At 38.6% G+C, this 23,759-nt stretch overlaps 1 protein-coding gene across 1 annotated transcript in view; it reads right to left on the bottom strand.

Annotated features, from left to right (window-relative positions):
* The window catches only part of LOC139743756 (GATA-binding factor 2-like), an 85,297-nt gene that overhangs the window by 48,393 nt on the left and 13,145 nt on the right, over positions 1-23,759 (bottom strand). Inside the window, exon 3 of the mRNA XM_071654211.1 lies at positions 7,688-7,826. Within this exon, the coding sequence (XP_071510312.1) occupies positions 7,688-7,826 (139 nt within the window). The remainder of the gene's footprint in view (positions 1-7,687; positions 7,827-23,759) is intronic.

The raw sequence follows: 23,759 nt of genomic DNA, 5'->3' as shown, positions 1-23,759 counted from the left end.
GGTTGGTGATTCGTATTTCGCCTTGATAGTTTGTTTAATCGCTTGTCTTTTTAATAGAAAGATTGGATATCAGTGCAATATCTAACGCGGAATTCAGCGTATACTGGAATTATTGCCTTTGTGACGTAAAACATTGCTTATGATAATCAGTTGGATGTATAGTAGTAGGGCTACACCTTTCAAAAGTTTTGAACTAACCAGTCAGGGTGCAACTGACAGTGAATTTCTTTAATACCTCAATCCATATACCTCACAATGTTAAATATCACGCATCTTGTAATCGTCTATAGATTTTAGGCATATCTTTCAAAAGATGCAAGTGGAAATCTCCAAATGTCAGTTTTTTGAAACAAGTCATGGTCCTTCTTAGTGTAACTTTGTGCTCGTCTAATAAGAAACTAACCCACGTTTGAAGAACGTGGCAGTGTTGCAGACTTCCGACACGGTTGTTGTGAACCAAATAAATCTGACCTAAATCAGATCTGTCATCTCGTGTCCATGGCAACCACGTCTTGCGTCATCAAACTAGAGCTAGACAAACTCGCTTCGGCGTCAGGTGACCCACTCCTTGGAATAATTATGACGAGGACGCGTTTTGCGGGCAAGACTCGTTCGTAACCGGAAGGGGGCGCTATATAGCTTCTGGACCCTACTGAGGGACACGGCTCTCTCTTTCTCTCTCCATCTCTCTACGTTCACCCTCCCTCAGGTGCCTGCCCGTTGTCATCATCAGAAGCTCTTTTGAACGCGCTCTGCGGCTATTTTTAGGCCAGCTACGATCTTGAGAGAAGGTTATAGAAATAGATAGCAGGGGTTAGATAGCATCGAGTTTGTCGACTGAAATAATTTTGAACGCTGATTTCGCTTTTTGGAGTTTCTTGTCCAGGTACAGCGAAGATGACTCAACTCCTGCAAGTTCGATGACGAGATCAGGGTCACATGAAACTTAATTTTACCTGACTAAAGTTTGACGCGACGTCATTTTGCCCCTTTGAACTTCTGTTTGCTTCTTTTCCAAAATGCATTCTTACAACCAAGTTTGATGCATGTGAATGAGTTCACGTGCAACTTCCCTTTCAAAACATTCAAACAAAAACAAACCAGTGAGTGGTAAATTGCTCGTTTTAGGTCAAAGGCTGTGTTTGACTGCCCCGTGAGAGTGAGCTACGGGTCACCGCGCATTGAAATGAAAGCACGCCCTCTCTCAATGCTACGATGTCATTCTTTCTTTCTCCTTTCTCGAACCGCTGACAAACCCATCAGACGCAGCTGTCCTGGTAAAGCAAAAATATTCACGTGGTGGCTTCTATCGAGCTGTATAGCTGCGCGGGGAATCCTCCAGGGATATGGTACAAGCCTGTCACTAGTCCCCACCTCATGTTTCCCCCAGTAAACCTTCCCCAGGGACCTTCCCCATGGATCACTGTCTAATACGACTCGACACGCAGTCGCGATAGTTGTGGCTTGATTCTTATTTGCCCTGACTTATCGCCTACCAAAACCAGTGTTGGTCGGTTTCCTGCGCGATAGAATCCGAGATTGGCTTGCAAGAGGACTGTTGCGCCGAGAGAGAAAAAGGGGCGCAGGAAGGGCCCGTGAGCAAATTGAATATTTCAAAATATGGGGATCGCCGAGTGATTGGAACCAATCTATCATGGCCCTGTCCTGTCACAGAAATCAGATCATCAGTTTGTGGTTTCTATTTTATTTTTCATTTTTAAAGAATTTGGCAGTGCATAAATATCATAACTGATTCTGGTAATGAGCGATAAAAACATAATGACAAATCAAATTCATATTAATTAAGTAATGCTAAAATCTAGAATGTATGTGTGTGTGTGTGTGTGTGTGTGTGTGTGTGTGTGTGTGTGTGTGTGTGTGTGTGTGTGTGTGTGTGTTGAGTAAAACAAGATATTGGATTTTCTGGCTTACAGAGGTTGTAAGAAAAGAAACAACTTATGTTAACTTTACATCCATAATATGATAATGACAGAAATATAATGATCATGACTCAAATTGATAATAATATAAGTAATAATGATATTGATATTAAACGATATGATCACAATGATCACACTAATAGTGGAAGTAATAACAGAAATGATATTGCATTACATCTTTATCCGTATCAATATTGCTGATACCATCCTCACTGCTCATTAGTGCGGGCAAAGTATGATAGATAGTAGCAGATGTTCAGTGAATTGGGTGTGGTATATTTCGAGTGTCATATATACGTGCGTCTCTACTAACACCAACATAACAATGACGCAAAGATATGATATCCACGATGATTCACTGAGGAAGGTATAAAGGTCCCGAGTAATTTGAAAACAGAAATTTATGAGATTGTATGAAAACCCAGACAAGAATTCCAAATGCACCGATCAGATTATAGCAATATGGATTTTGGAGCTGAAAGATGAAGGACTCATATTGACCATGTTTTTATTACCATTACCGACATGAAAATCATTGGAAAAGAATATCTTGGCTGTTTTGTTTTTTGGGGTTTTTTGGTTTTTTTTACGAAAAAAAAAGTGAAAATCCGCACTATGTTGCAATTAACTTTATAAGAGAGAGAGAGAGAAAAAAAGAAAAAAAAGAACTTAAGAAGTTTCCTTAGAGAGGAAATCCACCCCAAAGTAAACTTCAAAAGAAAGAGAAAAATATTCCCTACAGAACAATACAAAATGACAAAAATCGGATAAAAAATAAGATAGATATGCTATTTTGAAATTTCACACTTTTTCTGAAAACATTTCTTGACCAGTGACTTATGATTACTCAAATCAGCAAGTTGACGATGTCATGCTCTCACAATTTCTTATTCATTTCTTATACAGAAATGACAAATAAAAATCATATTTCAGCTGTATAAATGTAAAACTTGCCTTAAAACCACCCAAAATAAAAAAGAACAAATGTTAACTCTGATATGTCTTGATGGATTATGAGAACATCCTTTTACTGGTATTAGCTCAAAATAGATTTTTTCCCCCAAATTTCTTATATAATATACATGAAAAATTGTAAGCGTATGACATCATCAACTCTCTCATTTGAATATTCATAAGGATTGGTAAAGAAAATGTTTTCCGAAAAAATGTGAAATTTCAAAATATCGTAATTATCTTCCTTATTTCTTATCCGATTTTTGTTATTTTTGTATCGTTCTCTAGGGAATATTAGATATTTTTCTCTATCTTTTGAAGTTTATTTGTTTTTGGGGTGGATTTCCTCTTTAACTCTCTATGTCCGACGTAGAAGAAAAAGTTTAGCAACTTTAAAGTTTCAGTCATAATCGTACATAAACTTGAGATGGCGTAATAATGCCATCACCTTACAAGTCTTCCATGCTCTTGCCCCCGAAAATCCTCACCGAACATTTTTATTTTAAATGGTAATAATATATATGAAAGAGGACACCGAAAAGCGTTCATATCATATCCATGGCACGCATTGATTGCAGAGTTGCAATAACTCAGCAATGAGCAACCGTTAATTAAGGTGAAATTGGCTTTGATAGCTAGATTACCGACCAAAACCACGATTTTGATATTCTCTTCAAAAAAAAAAAGTAACGCAAAGCCAGATTTTCATCGTATGTGTCTAAATCATTAAATAGAAAGAGTAACATAGCAAAAATGGCCCGAATGGCAAAAATCATATGCTGAACAACTCTGCAGGTGAAATATATTATAGGGTAGCTTCGTTACACTGCATTCTTAGCCTTCTTGACATGATGTTTCCATGGATGTGTATTCATTAGGAAAATTCAACTTTTGCGTTACTTTTTGTTTGTTTGAAGAGTACAATTTTATGTACAAATGGAAAAAAAGTATGTGCAAGGTGACAATATCATCTTAAGTAATTTGCATATTTGATTGCGACAGATATTAATGTTACATGAAAACAAGTAGTTAACTATTATTATTCTCGACTTTAATGAGACCGCCACTGATCTGTTTGGTTAGTCATCAAAGCCTACCTATTAAAGTGTGTTGTGTCTTTTCATATTTAAATTGGTCAGAGGAGGATCTATTGTTTTCACTGTTGATTACAATTTAGAATTAATGTGCATCACATTATTTCTGAATTTTCATATTTTCTTTTTAAAGGCACCATACGAGTGCTCCCCCTTGCTTGGTAAATGCCGTGATTGTTTGGTATACCATACACTGGTTATTCAATTCAATTCAATTCATTTATTTTCATTCTTCTTTTTCCCAACAAAACATAACACAAGATAAATCAGGCATTACATCATAAACAAAAACATTTGCCTTTGCAATAGATAAATGAAATCAATAAACATAAGAGCGCATACTGGCAAAAAAAAAGATGATACAAAGTCATGCTTCAGTTGAAAAAGCCGCACCGCTGTTCTCAGGGCTCATCTCCGTCCACTGTGAAATCCTTTGTCTTTTGCAGTAAATTAACCGTCGCTTCATATTCATCAGTCGGTTGAATGATCCATCTATTTGACTTTTAATCTTCCTCCACTTTCGGTTTTTAGTCAGTGATTTATTTTATGCACTTTCTTTTCTGTGTTGTCCTTTTCTCATTTATAGGTACGCTCAAAGGGCGTTTTCCTCACCTATACCCTCTGAACTACATGTCTCATAACGTACTTCAACCTTACCACTCGCTCCTCATCACATTATATCAAGTAATATATGGTAAATCATTAGGATGAAGTGCATGGTGGTATAATCACGTCGTGATTTGAAAGAAAACGAATACTTTTATGTAAAGCTTTTACTAGAGTGCATTAATACAATACAAATACGATACACTGCGTGTACTTGTGTAAAGTGTATTGTTATCAAGTACAGTACTTACTTCTACTTGTGGCAAATGTACATTTAGTTCTACTTAATGTTTTACGAGCAATGTCACCAAGTTCAACGAGGAGGCGTAGAAATGAAAGGAAAGCGATTCAAAGCGAGTCAAAATAAAAGTCAACATTCGTTGAAAGTATTGCGTAAGTTGTTCAGGCAGTCGCAGTTTACCCTTGCCAATCCACCTCCCTGCCTACACGGCTCGGTATGAGAAAGACGCACATGATAAGGGTCCACGTGTACCCTCATTGATCGCGTTTTGGGAGTCGGGTCGAGAACCCCTACGGGGTACCTACGGACGAGTCGTCCAATTCAAGTGTATGATACGATCACCGATTTGAAGGTTGCCAAAGAGACAAAAAGTTGATTACAAAGAAGAGTCGCGAAAGGTAGCGACAGACAAACGATAATCAATATACGAATACCCATTTTGTAGGTTGCCAAAACAAATCTTCGTACATTGATGAAGGCCCGTACACGAGGTGAGAACAGGCGAATCAAAGTCAAGTATCATACGAACATCACTTTGCAGGTTGCCAAGATATGATATTGATTAGTAGTCTTTCATTTATCATGACCTGATATTATACCTCTGTTTTTGCTAAATAGCTGGTGCATTCTACAGCTCACTTTGCTTTTGACACAACTGTTAGGTGTCCTTTCTTTGAAAATGAAAATGAAAATCGTCTTTTCATAGAACCAAACCATCACGAGGGCGTTAAATCATTATTCTCGTTCATATAACAGCGTGAGAAACGTGGCTTCTATTTGAGAGGGATATGAGGTTAACGATTATCTCTGCTACAAGACAATAGGTGGCTTTTGAATTTAGTTCAACTTAATCTGGTAGTTCACATCGATTTCTTACGATGTTGAAAATGAAATACACAAGAGTTAGTCCCATTATGAGGACGATATTAGAGATTTTTAGAGTGCAAAAGATTTACCAGAGCAAATTTACAATTTCATGACAATTTTCAATGATCTTATATTTTAATTTCGAAGTCTCAAGAGTTTGTCTGGACAGACTTGTTTCCAGCTGCACTGAGTCTTGAGAAAGGACGGACGTCTTGCTCGTTTTCATCGTTCTAAACGGGAAGAAAGTGTTTGTGTCTGACTTGCAGAACAGCAGATGTGTGAATAAAGTTTGAGAACAATATTCTTTCCTCATCAAATTAACGAGGAGGAATTTGCAAAAGAAAGGAAGAAGCATGTGTTACTCCCTAATGTACTTCGAACCGTTCATGTATGGATTATATTCCTGACACTTTTGACGGCGAATTAGAGTCAACCTCTCATATAGTGATTATAGATGAATGTCAAACATATCGCACTTTCTAAATGCTTAACTTCACTAAGGTGTGAGCACTTCGTTACCCTGACTACTTCAAAATAGAATTCTCGTCGATTTTATCGTCATTCTCCTCCTACGTAAATGTTTTCCTTACTTTGGTTCTTGTATAAGAGATTATTGGCTCCATTTTAGAGCATAAATGTCAGAGTCCATCCATTATGTTTATCTCCCGGATCAGAATAGAAAAGACATTAGCGGTACATTATGCAAAATCATACTTTAGGCAGAAATACATTTGGTAGGTATATCCCACCGCTTTGGAGCGGAAGACGGGAGGACGCCCGAACGCCAACTAATTCCCACGTGACTGCTTCACGCATAATGGCTCTGGTTGGGAGTGTGATTATCTCGAGTTGCAGTGAAAGGAAACGTCAACGGTAATGAAAATTAATTAGAATTAGTGACGAGAAATTTCATTCATTAATTTCTTAAATCAACGTATTCCTTTCAAAGCGATGCGGAGCGTTTAGGGATGTCACAACCGATCGAGGCCTGGGAGTGACGAGAGATGGAGAAGCCATGGAGAAGAGAGGAATTTCGATTGAAATTATGACGAAAGGGACAGAGGGAGAAAAGTGCGCGAGAGTTTCCACTACCCCGGTTGTGATTAGGGCGTTGGGAGTCTGATGCTGAGCAGACGTGATAAGGTAATCCCGATTTGATGAACTAATTTGTAATCGAATTGGCGGGAAATATTGGAGAAGGAGCCCGAGAAACACGGGTACGCATCCGCGAAAATTAAGCGCCCATCTGATAACGTCTGGTGGCGTTTTACGACATTCTCGGTGATGACCGCGCGTCATGGACGACCGCCAAGCGAGATATTTGATTCTTGCTTATTAGAACAATTTGAACGCAGTATTCGATACACTGACACTGAACAGTGTACTTCATTTCGTTTCGTTTGATCCATGCACACACTAATATTTAGATATGATACCTCAAGGCCAACCGTGAGTATTAAACAACACAAGAATTGTGGATAGAGACGTGCGGTTCGCCACGGCACTGGTTGGCATGAGATTTTCGTCTCCGAAACCGACGAGTTTTACAGGTGTGTGTCCCCTCAGGTGCAAAATGACATCTACGCTACTCCACTTACCAATGACCTTTCGTCTTTTTGTTGAACACTTGACTTGATATTGCAAGTGACATTTGATCAATTTCTTTCAGTAATTTTCCAAAACATGCGTAGAAATAGATGCAGTCATAATATGTCACACAGAAAGAGGGAGAGTATTATGACATTGAAAGAGGAAAATGTGAGATCATCGTGGCAGATAATCTCATTGGTGAACAAACTTGTTTCATGTAAATAATTGGTAGGCAGATTTCTGTTTTCAGCAAATTGATGTTTCAATCAATCAAACAGGTCTGGTGAACGCATTATGATATTTCATTCATCCTATGAAAGTATTATCACTTCATCTACGAGGCATCTACCAGTTGTGGGATGGTGAGGAATGGTGACATCGCTGAAATCACTTACCGTGAGAGGGTCTGTATCCATGCATGGCTGCCGCTCTAGCTGCCGCCGATCCGGAGTAGTAGCTGGCCGCGTGATGCGCTGCGGAGGAGCCGACGTTGTTCCCGTCCAAGCCGGTCGAGTGGTGATAGTACACGTCCACCTGTTGGGATGGCACAAAAGGAGGGCGGGGGATTACCAAGTCGCCTCGGAGGAGAAAACGGTTTTGTCAGAGATACTGGGTTTATTAATATAACAAGACCGCAAGTACGCCGTGAAGTGGGTTAAATCACACACTGAGACAAAAACAATGTCTCAGGCCGTTCTACTCAAGCCCGCTGCCCTCACCACTCGCTGCATCAACAATAAAATCATCGGCCCGTCACCTAGCTGATTCTTGACATCTTACCTATTTTTGTTTACAGTTTCCTCCCCGTTCTCCTCACTTCACCCAAACTTTCCCCTTTTGCGCGGGCTCTACACACATAAAAACGTGAAGCGTTTGTAGGAGGAGAAAGGAGTTTGCATCAGAGGGGAATAAAAGCGTGCCTGGGACGAGATTATACTGAGGTTTATCTAAATTGTGAAGCCTTCCTGTTTCACAACAAAAATGGCAGGCTCGTGTTGCTTTGTACGTCACTGAGTGCGTAAGAGGCACACCGCCTGGCACTCGCTCCCCAGCCTACTCTCGCTTGGCCTTAGCGGATGACGCATCGCTCTACGGGGACACAAAAGATACTCGATTAAGGTTGGTACCGCGGAGCTCGCAATCCTCCGCGGAGGAAGGGGAAACAGGACCCCAACGCCCCCAGGAGAGCGAAACCTGTAGGGCCCAATAAGGTTACAGGGGGAGGGGGCTGCTCAGGATTCGGACGGACTCGAAGGCTAACCAAGTGGCATTCTTGGCCGTGGGTTAACACTAGATGGAAAGAGTAGGTGCTAGGGGACCCCTTGAATGAACTTGACGTTTTCTTCATGGAACACGTCCCTGAAAATATCCCGCCACGTACCTGAGCGGTGTGCGATTAGAAGAGGACCGGGCGCTGAGCAGGACGAAGCAGGGAGTGGTGGCCGGGAGCTGACAGGTTGTCTCCGGGGGCGAATAGGGGATTACCGGTTTGTAACGGGAACTGATATACACAAGGGCATCGCAGTCATACCAACCAAAATACATACATTTATTGCGCCAGCTGATTAACATTGTGGCAAGCATCCGCCCAGAGTTTTCGACCTTTACGAGAAGTGTCGGAACATATCTAGCTCCAGCTGGCACGGACGGGGGCAAACTTGGGACCCGCTTATAGGCCGAAGGTGTCAATGCGCTGCGCGAGGAGGGGTAAGAAGGTGGAGAAGAAGGTGTGTTTCATACCACCTGTCCCTCCCCTTAGAGTTGAGTTGGCTTCTATGTGCGGAATGGTATCCGACTGAACGAGAGAATTAGAACACACAGGTGAGCAACACCTGCTTATCTATTGTTGGAGAAAAAAAAAGCATTCAAAAAATCTTGAAATTAAAGACAGGTGAAATACTGGAGGCAGATACAGAGACTAGATACAGAGACAGAGAAAAGAAAAAAAAAACCTCTCACGACAATGTTTTGATTTGGAAATGATTATCGTAAAGCATAAAATATTGAGTTCAATGGGAAACAAACTTAACATCATAAAGCAAAACTTCAGAAGCTTAAGAGGTTTGTAAAGAAGAGGAAGTAGAAGTCAATACGGTATAAGAAGACAGATTATCGAAACGACGGACAACTTCTGTTGACATCACTATTACTGTAGATAGTCATAGGAACTCTTGACATTGATTAAGAATCAGAGGTATGCTTATTGACAGGGATTAAAAATCCTACGAATTTCATAAACCAAAACATTTGGAGTAACCCCCTCCCTCTCTTAAATTGACAAAGTAAAACAGATTTCTAGAAACAAAAACTGCGTCAATGCAAGCGCAACAGTGAACCTTTATTGGAGAAATGTTACATATCATTTCAGATATCAAGCTCTAATGACGCTTTTCGGCTCGTCAAAGGCTTGCTAAGATTAACAAAATAGGCAGGCTATTGGATGAAAGTGTAAAGTCTTACATGCAGAGTTGCTTATTTTTTTCCATTTCCTTTTTTTTTTCAATTTTTGTTCTCTAGAATGGGAAATGTATTGAAGTTGAGGAGAAGGCCAACGCGAAGAGAGAAAAGCATTAGCAGTCCATGGGAAGCGGAAACCATCATATGCCGAGGGCAAAAAGTTATCGGGGATTTAAAATGTTCCGTCACGTGACCTCTAAATAAATAGTAACTCGGAGAGGGAGAGGAAGCCGAATTAGGCAACAACTTGAAATTTTACGGTTGACTCACTATTATGTCCTTTGTGCCGGCCAAGTTCACGGCCTGGCAGCGGCCAACGTGCGACTGCATTCATAATTTAGGCTTGTTTTCGTTGGAGCGGGTTTGAGTGTGATTCATGCTATTGTTACGTCATCGAGTGCTTGGCAAGCAATTCCTTGTGTGGTTTACATGCCTCTGTCAAATGCTGCGAAATATAATTCGCAACGAAGGTAAAAGTTACGGCGGTGGGAGGATGATGAGGTATTCAGTCTATCTTTATCCTTCAGGCAAGCCAACTCTACACCATAACTCACTGTCTGGGACAGAAGAATGAGCCACCTCTGTACAGATCACTTTCTAATAAAGGAAACTACTTGTAAGCGATAGTCTATCTTTACCAAATGATTAACTCATCTTATTTTGGGGATGTGATCAAAATTTTGAGCTCCCGAGTTAGTCTGCATCAGCTTTCGAATCATACAAGATATCCAAAGAGTTTATAAGTGGGAAATTTGCCGAGAGGAAGCAATATCAATTTTGATAATTCACTTAAAAATGATTAATTTGCTTAATCTGTATAGAGCGAGATAAATCCGTTCTTACACTGAACATTTTTTCTCAGTGTTTCTTTGTCATAATTCTATGTGTCAGAAGAGGTAGTCATTTTGAGAAAAGCAAATTTTCTCAAAATATACCATGCATCATGTAGATAATCTGGGACTGCGTACTACGATAATTTTGAAAATTACACCCCTCTTTTTTTCGGAAGGGGGGGGGGGGTCTTATGGTATGCAGCTTTTTTCGCTACACTGCAAAAAGTCGGGTGTTCAATATAAAAGATCGAGATGGTGTTAAATTTCCGGTACTCATTTGTGGCGTTACATTAACACACAAGGGTGTTACTTCAAAATATATAACTTTGTTGAACAGGCAATTAGTTACTGTTCATCTCCTTGATATTGAACTTCAAGAAGACGAACAAGAACTTCCCGATAAAGAACTTGATTTTTGAAAAGAAATTATGAATATATTTACACCACAGTAACACCAGAGGGTGTGGTCTCCTATTCACATTGTCAAATCAGCACCATGTATAGTGTCATTGTTGAATCAATACCAGCGCAGTGTCAAAACTATCACCAGCTACAGTGTCAAATTAACACCAGGTGCCAGGTGAACACTTTTCCACACCATCACAACATATTTTATACACCCGTCGGTGTAGTCCTGTATTGACACTGGTTTGTGTTAGATTTAACACCCGTGGTGTTAAATCTAACACCGATCTTTTTGCAGTTTTTACTTGCAGATAGATGTCCTTGATGTAAAATAACATGCATACCTGTCAGTGTCGCAGTCACAGATAACTCCCCTCCCCCCCCCCATAAAAATACAAAAAACTGAATAGAACAAAATGGCACAAAGGCTTCCACAACCGCAAAGCCTACGTCTTTCAGTGAGAGTATTTAACGAGTGAGAAAGCGGAAGTGGGAATGTGAGATGCCTCGAGCAAGCTTTTAACAAATCAAGTGCATTGTCTTCTTAGCTTGTATCATTTTTTTCTTTCCTTTTTTTAAAGATAGATTTGGTGCATTCCAAGGGATGTATTGCTTTGAAATTTGTTATAATGTCACATTGATTCAAGAAAGAAAGAAAAAAAACTCCGAAAAGAAAATCAATTATTGCGTTAAGAATGACGTAACGTCAGGTATACTGAAATACATGTATACTAATACTTAATTTGTTTAACACAAAGGGAGATGCGGTTTTCAGTGGCTTACGTGTACAGCATGTAATGTTAATAATTCATATCATATCAAGAATAAAATAAAATGAGGAGATGGTTGATTTTTTTTCTCTCTCTCTTCATTAAATCTTTCCATTTGAACGTTTCTTCCTTTCTGTTTTTTTTCTTTGTTCGATGCAAAACGAAATGTGTCTGACAAAAAGAGAACTGACATGGTATAGCACTGCATTAACTTCACTTTCATGAAGACTTTTTCATTTTCATTTACTTATTATCAAAGTATTTTTCAATGAATACATCTCTCTATTATGTCAGGGGCTACTCTGTACCTTTAATAGACTCCCGAAAAAGCCACATATCCTTTTGGCATATCTCTGTGTTCTACATAATGTCCAGGAATACGTTAGAGAATCGCAAAACACCCGACTTCTATTGTAGGATTTTCCTCCAAATAATTGATGAGGAAACTTCGCGCAAGAGCCACAGCACTTCCAATATCCGCTTCAAGCTGTGAGTTGAGCTTGTGTTACCCCAAAACAAGTTCCCCAGTTTAACCGCGGAGGAAAAACGCAGCAAACACAATACCAATAATAACAACACGACTAGCTGAGAAAAAAAAGAAGAGAAAAACAAACCAACAACATGTTTAACGTCCTATTCTCCTTCTGGGTCAAGACAGGAGATTTGTGTTCTAAAACTGAAAGTAAAACCAAGTCACTACCCTCAGAGTCACCTACAAAAACTCACTTCTGACCCACAATTGGATAGCATTTCCAGTTATCTTTTGTCACTTCTGTACGTGTGGAATAGTTTTTTTTAGATATCACATCTATTAATGTTGTTCGATACTCAGTATGATTCTACCCACGTACGATCAACTTTCTCTTTTCACTATCCATGATTATTGATACAATACTTCCGGCTAAAAAAAAATGCCTGATAATAACAGTGCACTTAAAATGACACAATCTTTTTCTTCTCTTTCTTTTTTAATAACCATTTCCGCACTGTCCTTTCATTACTTTTTCATTGGATTAGACAAGACATTTTCGGGGAAATAGTGAGTATTTCAAAAGGCTAAAAGGAATTTAAAAAAAAAATAATGAAATGCAATTTGCAGTAAGCAGGTTAGTGACTTGATAACATTATGTTTGATGTGAGTGATACACTAACTTATTGATCAAGATTCACGTCACTGTATTTCTCTGTTGAATTTTGAAATGATATTTAGAACAGTGATAATCCTCAAGAATAACTATACAATATACATAGTATTACTGCTGTTATCACCATATCACTACAACCACTACTACAACTACTACAATTACTGTATACTATACCAAATTATGACAATGATGATAAAAAGAAATTATTATAACTTTTATCTTATTATCATTTCTAGCATATTTATCATTTTATTATTTGTATAGTCATTATCATTATCAGTGTAAAATGTAAACGATCACGATGATTATGAACATTATATTACCATTACATCACCGATTTATCTAAGTGCAACATACTCGTGATTTGAGTCAGTAAATTTAAACTTATTACCAAGGGCTTTTATTTGTTTTATCTTAACCTGTCATCCTTTAACGTGAGAATAAGTTTTAGCTGAATGTCATATCTAGATTGAGAGAATTCGCTGTGGGATTCGCGCGGTGATGAAGGAGCGTCAACCATCCGGGTGGGCTGGGGGTATAGCTGCACTTCCAGGATGACTATCGCATTCCACGTGTATGTGACATGGAAGAACGGGGGCGTTTTTGGTATTCTTTTGGCAGGTAAAAACTAGAAATTTGCTTGGAGAGCACGCAGACATTCTCCAGAGGCAGCTCTCTTCCTCCAAAAATTTGTAACGAATTATCTTATAAAAGTAACCATTCTCGACTACCAAATCTAGAAATTACCGGTATCCGGATCATTTAAGCCTTGTCGCTTTATGGAACTTGTCATGAGGATATGCCTTGTAGTAGTTTTTCGTTTAGCTATCTTTTGTTTTTGTTTTTGGCCAAGCATCATCGTCATTCTGCTAAAGAGATTCTTGGTGGAATGATAACTGTCTCACCTCGCAGTGTTTGTTTGTTTATTTGTTTTCTACAGATTTCTGAATTAAGAAAGTGATCTGGATGGCCAGCAAATATTTTTTTGCCCTCCCCCCCCCCCCCTTGCTGTTCCCTGTCTAAATCCGTTCTTAGACAAAGAAATAAATAAACACATAAAACATAACTTCCATGGGAGAAGTAATAATGTCATCAAGAGGTGCATTGTATGAAGTAAGTTACTTATTAAGAAAAGGTCCTAAAATATATGATATATAAAAGCATGATACATCAGAAAAAATTGTGATAATGCATGTTAGTGTGTGATCAAAATAAAGGGGAGCTGTTAATGTCAAAGAAATTTCCGATATCCGCTGAGTCTTAGTTAGATCTAAGCTTAATCCTAAATGATAGTATACTAACAGTAATACAAGATGGGTACATTTAAAAAGAACAGGAAAAAGAGGAATAAAAAGACGTAGTAGTAGAAGAAGAAGAAGAAGAAGGAAGAAGAAGAAGAAGAAGGAAAGGAGGAGAAGAAGGATGGGAAGATGAGGAAGAGACAAAACCAATTACAGTAAATCTTGAATGCAATATTAACAATTAGATTGTGGTGTATGGTGAGGGTCTATATTTCAAGAATCATTCATTATTTCGAGTTATCTGAGAGTTCCTCTAACGAGGATAAAGGGACATCTTGCGCTGGTCTTAATTGAATTAGACAGAAATAAAGGTTTACAAAAAGGCATGATGATCGGCGAGGCTCGAACGGAGAGGAATTTGTCATGAAACAACATGACACATTTTAATCAAGTGAGTAATGATTTACATGTACATTCATAAAACACTTATAAAACAAACGGCGCCACAAACGAGATGTAGACGGAAGTTGAAGTGACATTTATCTTTCTCTTTCGTAAAAGTTTGCAATGAGACGAAACAGCTGGACACATGCTCCATTTCAGCTAAGAGATTCTCAAAGAAAATGATACAAAGCTCATGTTATAAAAAGCAGTAAAAAACAAAACAAAACAAAATAACACTATGGCGCACCGCCACTGAATGAAAAAAGGAAACAGATGCTTGTAACTCTGAACGCGAGTCATCACAAATTCATCGACCAGTGATAAATCAATAATAAATAGCCTGATGTGATAAGAAACAAGTCATGTTGCCCGTCAATTTCCTGACTCGGAGCCAACGTGACGTCACGATCAATGAAATAGTACTGTCGAAGACAAGAAGGCGTTGTTACAACGTCTGAGGAAAGAACTCTCCATAAACGACTCATCTCCGCCTCATATCAAACATTTGTTCCCATGTATACGTCAACACTCACATCTGATAACAGAAGGCCAGAGATCGCTCCATAATAGTACGATTTTCTGGGATTAATAAAGAGGGAAGATATTCATGAAAAAGCTAGAAAAATTCGTCCCCGTAATTAATCCCAGCTGCGGGAGAGGCTCTGCGCATTCCTAACAGCTGAATCAAGTCGCCTTCGACGAGAAAGGGAAATGGAAATATCAGAAATCCGTAGGAGACTTTTCAGCAAACGCTCTTAATCTGACGGCATTTTGCGTGAGATCGCAGGTCTTCCAGCGCAGATTTGCGACGCATTAGCATCTAATTCCATTCCCCTACAACACTCTGTCGCTTCCTTCGTATTCATGTTCATAATTCAAATCGACACAAGCACATACAGGCGTGAGATTCATGTTTGCAGAATAAAAAAAAAGTCTCGTGTTAATCTGCAGAATTAACATTTACTTAACGAATATTGTACGTGGATCTGTAGTAATTCAGATTATCAAATGGGTTTCACTTTATGGATAGCTGCAAGCATGCATGGAGTATCAACTATTCAGATAAAAAACCATAATTGTTTGAGCAAATAATTTCGCGTTCAGTTATGCCTCCCTAATTAAGACTTTTAAAGTACATCTTCCCACCTTCGAACACCCGAAACTAGGACTTGTATTTTACATTCAATTCAATTCAATTCAATTAATTTTAATTCAAGTTATTTCATTTTCTTCTTCCAAAGAACATAATAGAAAAAAAATCACAAATGATCGTGAGTACACACAAGTTGACTGTAACATGGAAATTAGAGGTAATTATGAATTATATAAAAGCATATATGCATAGTCACAAATCAACCTTGTTACACGTTACATTGTAGATGCTCTGAGGAAAGGCAAAAACTGAGGAGTCCACTAAAAAGTAGAGTTTGTACATTGCTGACAAATCATACAGTCGACTCAAAAACTTGCAAAAACGTACAAAAGAAAAGATAAATATAAAGTTATTTTGAACAAGACAGACACAACAAGGCAGACAAGACAGAAAGGGCAAGGAAACAAACAAAAACACACTACAAAACACAAATCAACATGCGTTAAAGATAACTCTCCCATAACTCTCCATTGTGTGTTCTGATTTTGAATATTGTAGTAGAGATATTTGTGACTGAAAGCCGAATGAATGATGATAATAAAGTGGTGAAAATAATAGGGCCCTGTCTTATAGCCATTATCAACAGTACGCAAATCAATAAAAGATTAATATGTTATGATGCCAACAAAGATCCATTTGATAATTCATCCATAATAGCAATCATCGTCCTATAGAGGGATCTTTGATGGAGAAGTTTTTTCAGGTGGAGAAGGGAAGGGTGGGGGTGATTTCGAGAAAGAAAAAATGATTGACAAGCGCACCCAATCACGCCACAAATTTGAGGCAACAAAGACATTTCTGCTCTCGCCGTTTGCTCCAGTTACATCGTCCTTCTTATCGTGGAATCAGAGACGCCTCTTATCTGATGATGAGGCTGATGATGAGGATGACGACGATGATGATGATGTCAACGAATAGGAGAATGAGGACTTGAAATTCATAGCACGTATTATACTGTCCCTTAAAATGTGTCATAAAAAAAATGTGTTGTCTGTAGTATTGAATTCTGGGACCCCGTTTACTTTATAGTGCAGATGCTTCATTCATAACTTCAACGAAACAAAAAATGTGTTGAGTGCTGGGGCCCCGTTTACTCGTATATACTGCAGATGATTTGAGAAGAATTTCCTATAACCCAAAGTATTACTGTCTTTTCATTTTCTTCTCTTTTATTTGGTCCTAACAAATGTCTAGGTCGTATCCGTGCTCCTTCTCTTTATCTCCACTTTCGGTTTATAATGGGACCTACGCTTAACAAGCTTGCTTTTAAGTAGGTTCCATCGTATTTCTCGAGTATTTTTACTTAGATTCAAATGTTCATATATTGACTTCCATATTCTATATATGTTTGTAATGTTCTTTTGTGCATCAAAGCTAGATATCACGCATCATTCTATTTTGTCATATTTGATGTATTTTCCATTGAGAAAAATGAAAATAAATGGAAATGAAATGAAAAAGCACAAAATGTGTTGAATCGTACGAAATTGTTTTGTTTGATGGATTTCTATATAATTTCTCTCTCTCTCTCTCTCTCTCTCTCTATATATATATATATATATGCATGTATGTATATATATATATATATATGCATGTATATATATATATAGATATATATATATATTGTGAGATATGAGATATAATAAAAACAGATAGACAGATAGAGAGAGAGGGGGAGAGAGAGATACATATACACATACATAAAGTATATGCACATATGTTTATATGAATGGATAGATAGATTGATAGATATTGAACAATATCAACCGAAAGACATTACAAAGGCCTTCGCGAATGTGGTTTTTTTTCCCGAACATTCTTCTTTGTTTAATTTTGCCCCAGTGATCCAATATTCATGAAGTTCCCCGTCATCGCGAATAACTCACCTGTTCATGACTCACACGGACTAGTTTATCTTTGGACCCAAAGTCGAATCAGGTCTAAAGAGGTGATATCGCTTTTTATGGAGAAAGAAAGTAACTGACTGACAAAAAGACAAAACAAGAGACAGACAGACACACGGGTGGAGGCATTCTGACCCACATAGCCGCTTGAAGGGCAGTGCAGCCTTTTTTTTTTGCGATGTATTTCTGTCTTGTTAACATCATCACAGCAGCATTCACGATGACGTGGATAGGATATCGTATTACTCTACAAGCATCTGATAGAGGCCTGTACGTGAGTCTTCAAAACTGGGCTACAGAACTTGCCGTCTCTCGGCGGAGGGGAATGTAGTGAAAGAGTAACTATTATTAATACGCGTTGTGTCATCACCCCCATGTACGTTCAGCGACTGCAAAGCGTGTGTCACCTTCTTGATCATGTTTTATGCCGCGCCGTTGTCAGTGTCAGCTGACCGGTGTGACGTCATGCCAAACATTGGACCAACCACACGTGCGCTGGGGTTGCCAGGCAACCAATTAGGTGCAGCGAGTGATGGCACTCAAACGTGATATGTTTACGTGCGTAAATTTCATTTACGTCTTGCTGGCTGGTGAACGCTCGTTAACCTTGATAATACAGACCTGTTGCTGTTGTAAGGCAATTACCTGCTACGTTGGCAGTCATAGAATTACTATCATGAACAACTCGGGGAATGTTCGTCTACAAGACTAACATCATTCCTACGCACACAACATACAAATGACGTGCCCGCTGCGGCACACACACCCGATGTCTGTTTCATACGGGCGTGCTCTCTGTGTGTATTTTTGTCAGTTTTGTTTGTCACTTTGTCTTTTACTTTTTGAGGTTTGTGGAAATGTATGATAAACGACTTGAACATTCATTCAGAGCACGTTCATGCTCTGAACGTTCTCGTTGACGTTAATACAAAGGGGGAAACAAAACATACAGAACAGGTGAAGTTTCATTCGGACGAAATATAAGATGGTTACAGAAATTTTCCTGACATTGTTGGCAGTTACTGTTAAGGTTTTGGTTTTGTTTTTGTGCTAATGTGGCTACACTTTAAAAAAAAACAACATCACAAGTATTATGCTATCTGCACATGGGCACTTTTTTTGACCGTTGAAATAGTGGTGATCTATAAAGAACAGTATTATTGTTATTATATATTGTTATAATCTATTGTCCATTTTCCAAAATCTGGTAAATTTCAAGAGACATCTTGTTTATCTAACGAAAGTAAATGAAAAAAAAAGAAATTTGCACAAATCAGAACACTTCAGATAAGTACTGATAAGTATTGAAACTGGCTGAAGTAACATGTAAAATATCATTTTCCTATTTGCTTTCGTAGCTACTCTGAAGCTGCACTTCAAAATCATTATCAAACTGAATTTAATCCCTCTCTTACTACTGCAGTTTTCTCTATAAGTGATAAATCGATGCTATTCCAGAATGATTCAATAGTTGAGCCATGATTGTCGCCTCAATCTCCTTCTTTGAAATACAGGCTCATACTAAAATGGGCAGAGATGCATTCCCCTGGGAGAAATGAAGATATTCCCCTGAATAATAATTATGGAGTATATAGTGCGTGTGATGAAAAAGGAAGAGAATCATTTCACAGTCATGTCCAGCAAATTTGAACTACGTTAAACAAAATTTTTGAACGGTTCATAGTAGTATCCTTAGCGCACTCTACGAAAGTCAATATTGCAGACTCCGGACATCTGCAACATGCGTGCCCTGGTCAAGTGTGATAGACCGGGAGCACTATGCGTCTTGGGCTGGTTCTGACAGTCTATTTGGCGATCGCTGTAACACGAATATCTCTGTACCTTTGGCTTGAGTTATGACTGACTATAATTATGTTCACACTTTCTTTTTGTCTTTTTTTTTTCTGAGGCTGCCATAACTATTAAGCACCTGCTAAAGTGCTTAAGTTGGCAGACTCCTTCATTTTTTTCCTTAAACTTGAAATAAGTGCATTGTTGATTAATCTTTGATCTCCTTGTATTTGTTCAAATTCTTAAATTGTGATTATCATACTGTGAATTCATCATGTAGGCCCACATTTTTGTTTAAAGAACATGTACCTTGAATTATGTTTGATTTTTGTGGGAAAATGCAGATATTAAATTAAACTAAAACTGAAAATTGTAAACTGGAGGGGTCAGAGGTTCCCCATAAACTGGTCACCGGAGTGGACAGAAGTCTACCCTAGTAGGTGTATGCAGTATAAATGTTGTGCATCAAACATTGTAAAAAGGTTGATAGAAGCATAAAGTCTTATTACATATGAATGACTCTGTGAGGGTATTACATTTGAACAGAGGACCTTACGCCGCCGATTTGTTTACACGAAATTCAACCTTTGTCACACTTAATGCCATTAATTGCTAAATGAGATACTATTTGTTATTTTTATTGAAATATTCGCAAAGCAAAAACTTGTCAAACATATATCAGAAAATCGTGAAATATATATCGTGTGTGTGTGTGGGCGTATGTGATTGAATTAGATATTTCCCTTACGTCTCATTTAGAATATTGACTAACTTTTTTGTATACACTTCACTACTACTAAAAAAAAAAATGTTCTTCAAATGCAGATTGATCAAGAGTTGGATAATTCACACTTTTTCTTGAGAAGTTTTTATATTTCTGTTATTTCGGGCCAATTCACATTTGGATGCTTTTGTGGACTGCCTCCACCCCCCCCCCCCTCCCCCTCCCAAAGAAAAGAGAATTAGCGACTTCTAACTTCAAACGACAACCGGAACGTTTCATGTCGATCTCTGAACGCAACTCTATATATAAATCACAATATATCGTTTAACATCTGCGGTACAGGAAACATGTCTAATTACACACTCGTCATTTTGATCACATACTCCCACTGCTATTTGCAATGTCTAATTCAAATGTCGAGAGTTAAGACTGCATTATCAACTTTCGTTCTCTTATATAGTGTTCAAGGTTGCACGCAGGGGGTTGAACTAACTCCTATTCATTAAAAAAAATAATTGAAACTCTATTCAAAGTATCTATCGATTTCTACGCGTCATTCACATAGACAATATTTCGTCAAAGCATCTGTGCATTTATAATTCTGGTCAACACTGTTTTTATTTCTAATCTAAGCACAAACATTGATCTGTATTTCCCCTTGGGCGATCAGCCGAACATGATACGCTACTGCTTTCACAACTAGACACGACGCATTTGAAAATAGCATTAGAGCAGACGTCTTGGCAAAAAATGCATTAGATACATTAAATTGATTTGAAATAGATTGCACCAAATTCAGCTTAGAATGTTATATGACGAGATTACCACTATATGTACAGTTTTTTTTTCGCAATTTCTTAATCTGAAAATATTATCGGTTTATCTTTTCCTTTTCTCAGAATCATTAAAATTGCACAATATTAGTCTGGCATGTGATTTCAGATATCTGTGCTTGACAAACTATTTGAATTTCATGAGAAGGCAAAAACAAGAACCAAACTTTCAACCCACGGTAGCAAACCGAGATCTACAAAGTCACGATTCATCTGTAATCACCGTCTAATAAAATCTCGCTTGTCTAGAGGTTTTTCTTCGCACCTTCCCACACAGAAATCCCTCTTGCTCGTCCAGCAAAACATGCTAGCAGAGAGCCCCCATCGCCCTATTCCAGCTCCGTGCACTCGAGCGCCAGACTCAAGGCTAACAGAGCTGTCGCTGGCAAAGCCAGCGGATTGTTGGGCGGCACGCGCGGCTTTCTCTGCGGGAGCTTGGCCCGAATAAGTCTGTCGGGAGAGGGTTATACTCGCGAAAAAGCCCCAACGCAGGAACCATCGTCTCACAAACAATTTCCGCTGCCCATTAGCTCTGGTGAGCGATCGGTGGAGATCGGTCGACCAGATAGTCGATCGATGACAAACGACACGAAGAAAACAACAAGACAAGCTTTAATTTCCAACCATATCAGGAAGTCATTTAGGGCTAATCAGTTCATAGTTCTGGAGCTGCCCGACACCAGAAACGTTTAGATAGCATGCTTTGAGACTCGGAGTACATTTATCACGTGTTTGAAGAGGCCTAGGCAAATTAATTCAAACGCTTTTTATTTATCCTTAAGGTAGTGGTAGATATATGTATGCATAAATGTACAATATAAAGAGAGAAAGAAGAGATATGAATTTATATTATAAGATAAGAAAATACATGTAAGTTTTTGGAATAACTGAATATTTTCTTGGACGCTGTTTAATTTTTACTGTAAGTGTATCATGTAACTTTCGCCTTCTCTGTCCCATCAAAAAGGGGGAGAAAACCCCAAAATGCAATTTTTCGGACGTATAGCGAGTTGTTTTCTTGTTGACTTTGGACGGCGATGATGTACGAAGACGTATTCGCGCGTAATCCGACACTGGCGCTCTCGTCGGGTTCGAACGCTTGACTTGTCCGCGTCAGGGTTGCCACTGACACGGGTAGATTGGGGTCATGCATCTCTCTATTACACTTGTCATTGTTTTAAACTTCTACCACTCGACCCCTCCTAGTTATTAAGGAGAGATGATTTCTTTCTTTCTTTCTTTTTTTCCTCTCCATTCTTTCTTGCCTTCGTCCTGCTTGGAATGGTATAAGGGGCAGGCTGTCGCTACATTGCTAGTCCCCGAGCAACGAGGGTCTAGCAATGTGGCCCGAGGGCGGGTTACATATCGCAGTAATTTTATCGAGCGGTATACACTGCACTGATTTACTGAGAGACGGACGAGTGGAATTGGTCTGCAGGGATTGGGCTCGAAGCACGTACGGATTTCCTAGCCTCGGTTTATGTTATCTTCCCATGCAGTTGAAGACTGGTTTTATGAAAGACGGCAGCAAAAAAGGATTAAGACAAAATAAAACAGAGCAACTAAAACAAACACACAAAGAAAAAAACGAAAAATCAATATAGATATGTAGTAATACTGTTAACCGCTACGATATAGGGAGAATAAAAATGTTATCACTATCATGGAAAATGGTATTGGAGTCCATCACACGATGTGAGGTGATATGATATGATATGATACGATACGATACGATACGATACGAAACGATACGAAACGATACGATACGAAACGATACGATACGATACGATACGATATGATATATGATATGATATGATATGATATGATATGATATGATATGATATGATATGATAATGAGATATAATTTTAGAGGACGCGCATGCGCATATATCAATATGGAAACGAAAAAACTAGATATACATGCAGACATCACCTTTGCAGTCTATTCAAAACATACCTTCAGTTTTGGTTGTACAAGTTTATCGGAGAAGATATAACTCTTTTGACCATATTATAGCCCAATTATCTTCTTCTTCTTTTGTCCTTGACGTGGCTCAAAATGGCAACCGTTGCTATTTCGTTTTCTGCGTTCAAAACAAACTCATATTCTCTATTAGCTTTTTGAGACAAAAATAGCTCAAAACTGGCCAAAAATTAACGCCTTTATGTTCTGGCTCTATGCAACAAAAACGAGAAATGCATCAATGATGGTAAATACTGGAAAGTATTCTTGTCTCTCTCCCCCCCCCCCCCCCCCACTCGATCTCGATCTCTCTCATTAACGTCGCTGAAGAATGCACCTTTGTTTGTGTTCGAATTTAAACAAACTTGAACTTCCGTGTATTTTTCTTTCAGCAAATATAGTTCAAGAATACTGGTGTCAAAGTTGAGAAGAGTTATCGAAAGGAACGAAACAGTTTACATTGATTTAGCAAAGTCAAAGGCCAGTGAAAAAGCCGCCATGCACCAACGGAAGGTCGCCCATGACATGGTTCGGGCTACAGTGACTAACAGAGAGATGGCGTGATACCAAAAGATGAGTGTGCACCAAAGATACCGAGATAGCTAATTTTAGGCGTTTTGATATCGCGGAGAAGGTTACGCGCCACTCGTTCCTTTTTCAAAACTCATATGGCGGCATTATTTATGCATGGTGAAGTTCTCCTGTTTCCATGCGAGAGATTTCAAAAAGAAATCAATGCGACCGAGATTTTCCTATACGTTATGGATTAGTTCAATTCAACATTTGAAAGGCAATAACACTTTT

This window comes from Diadema antillarum, unplaced genomic scaffold, assembly GCF_040938485.1.
Source record: "Diadema antillarum isolate AM-2024a unplaced genomic scaffold, OU_Dant_1.0 seq00001105_RagTag, whole genome shotgun sequence".
Taxonomy (NCBI): domain Eukaryota; kingdom Metazoa; phylum Echinodermata; class Echinoidea; order Diadematoida; family Diadematidae; genus Diadema; species Diadema antillarum.
The sequence above is the reverse complement of the archived record's forward strand: the minus strand, read 5'-3'. Positions and strand labels throughout refer to the sequence as shown.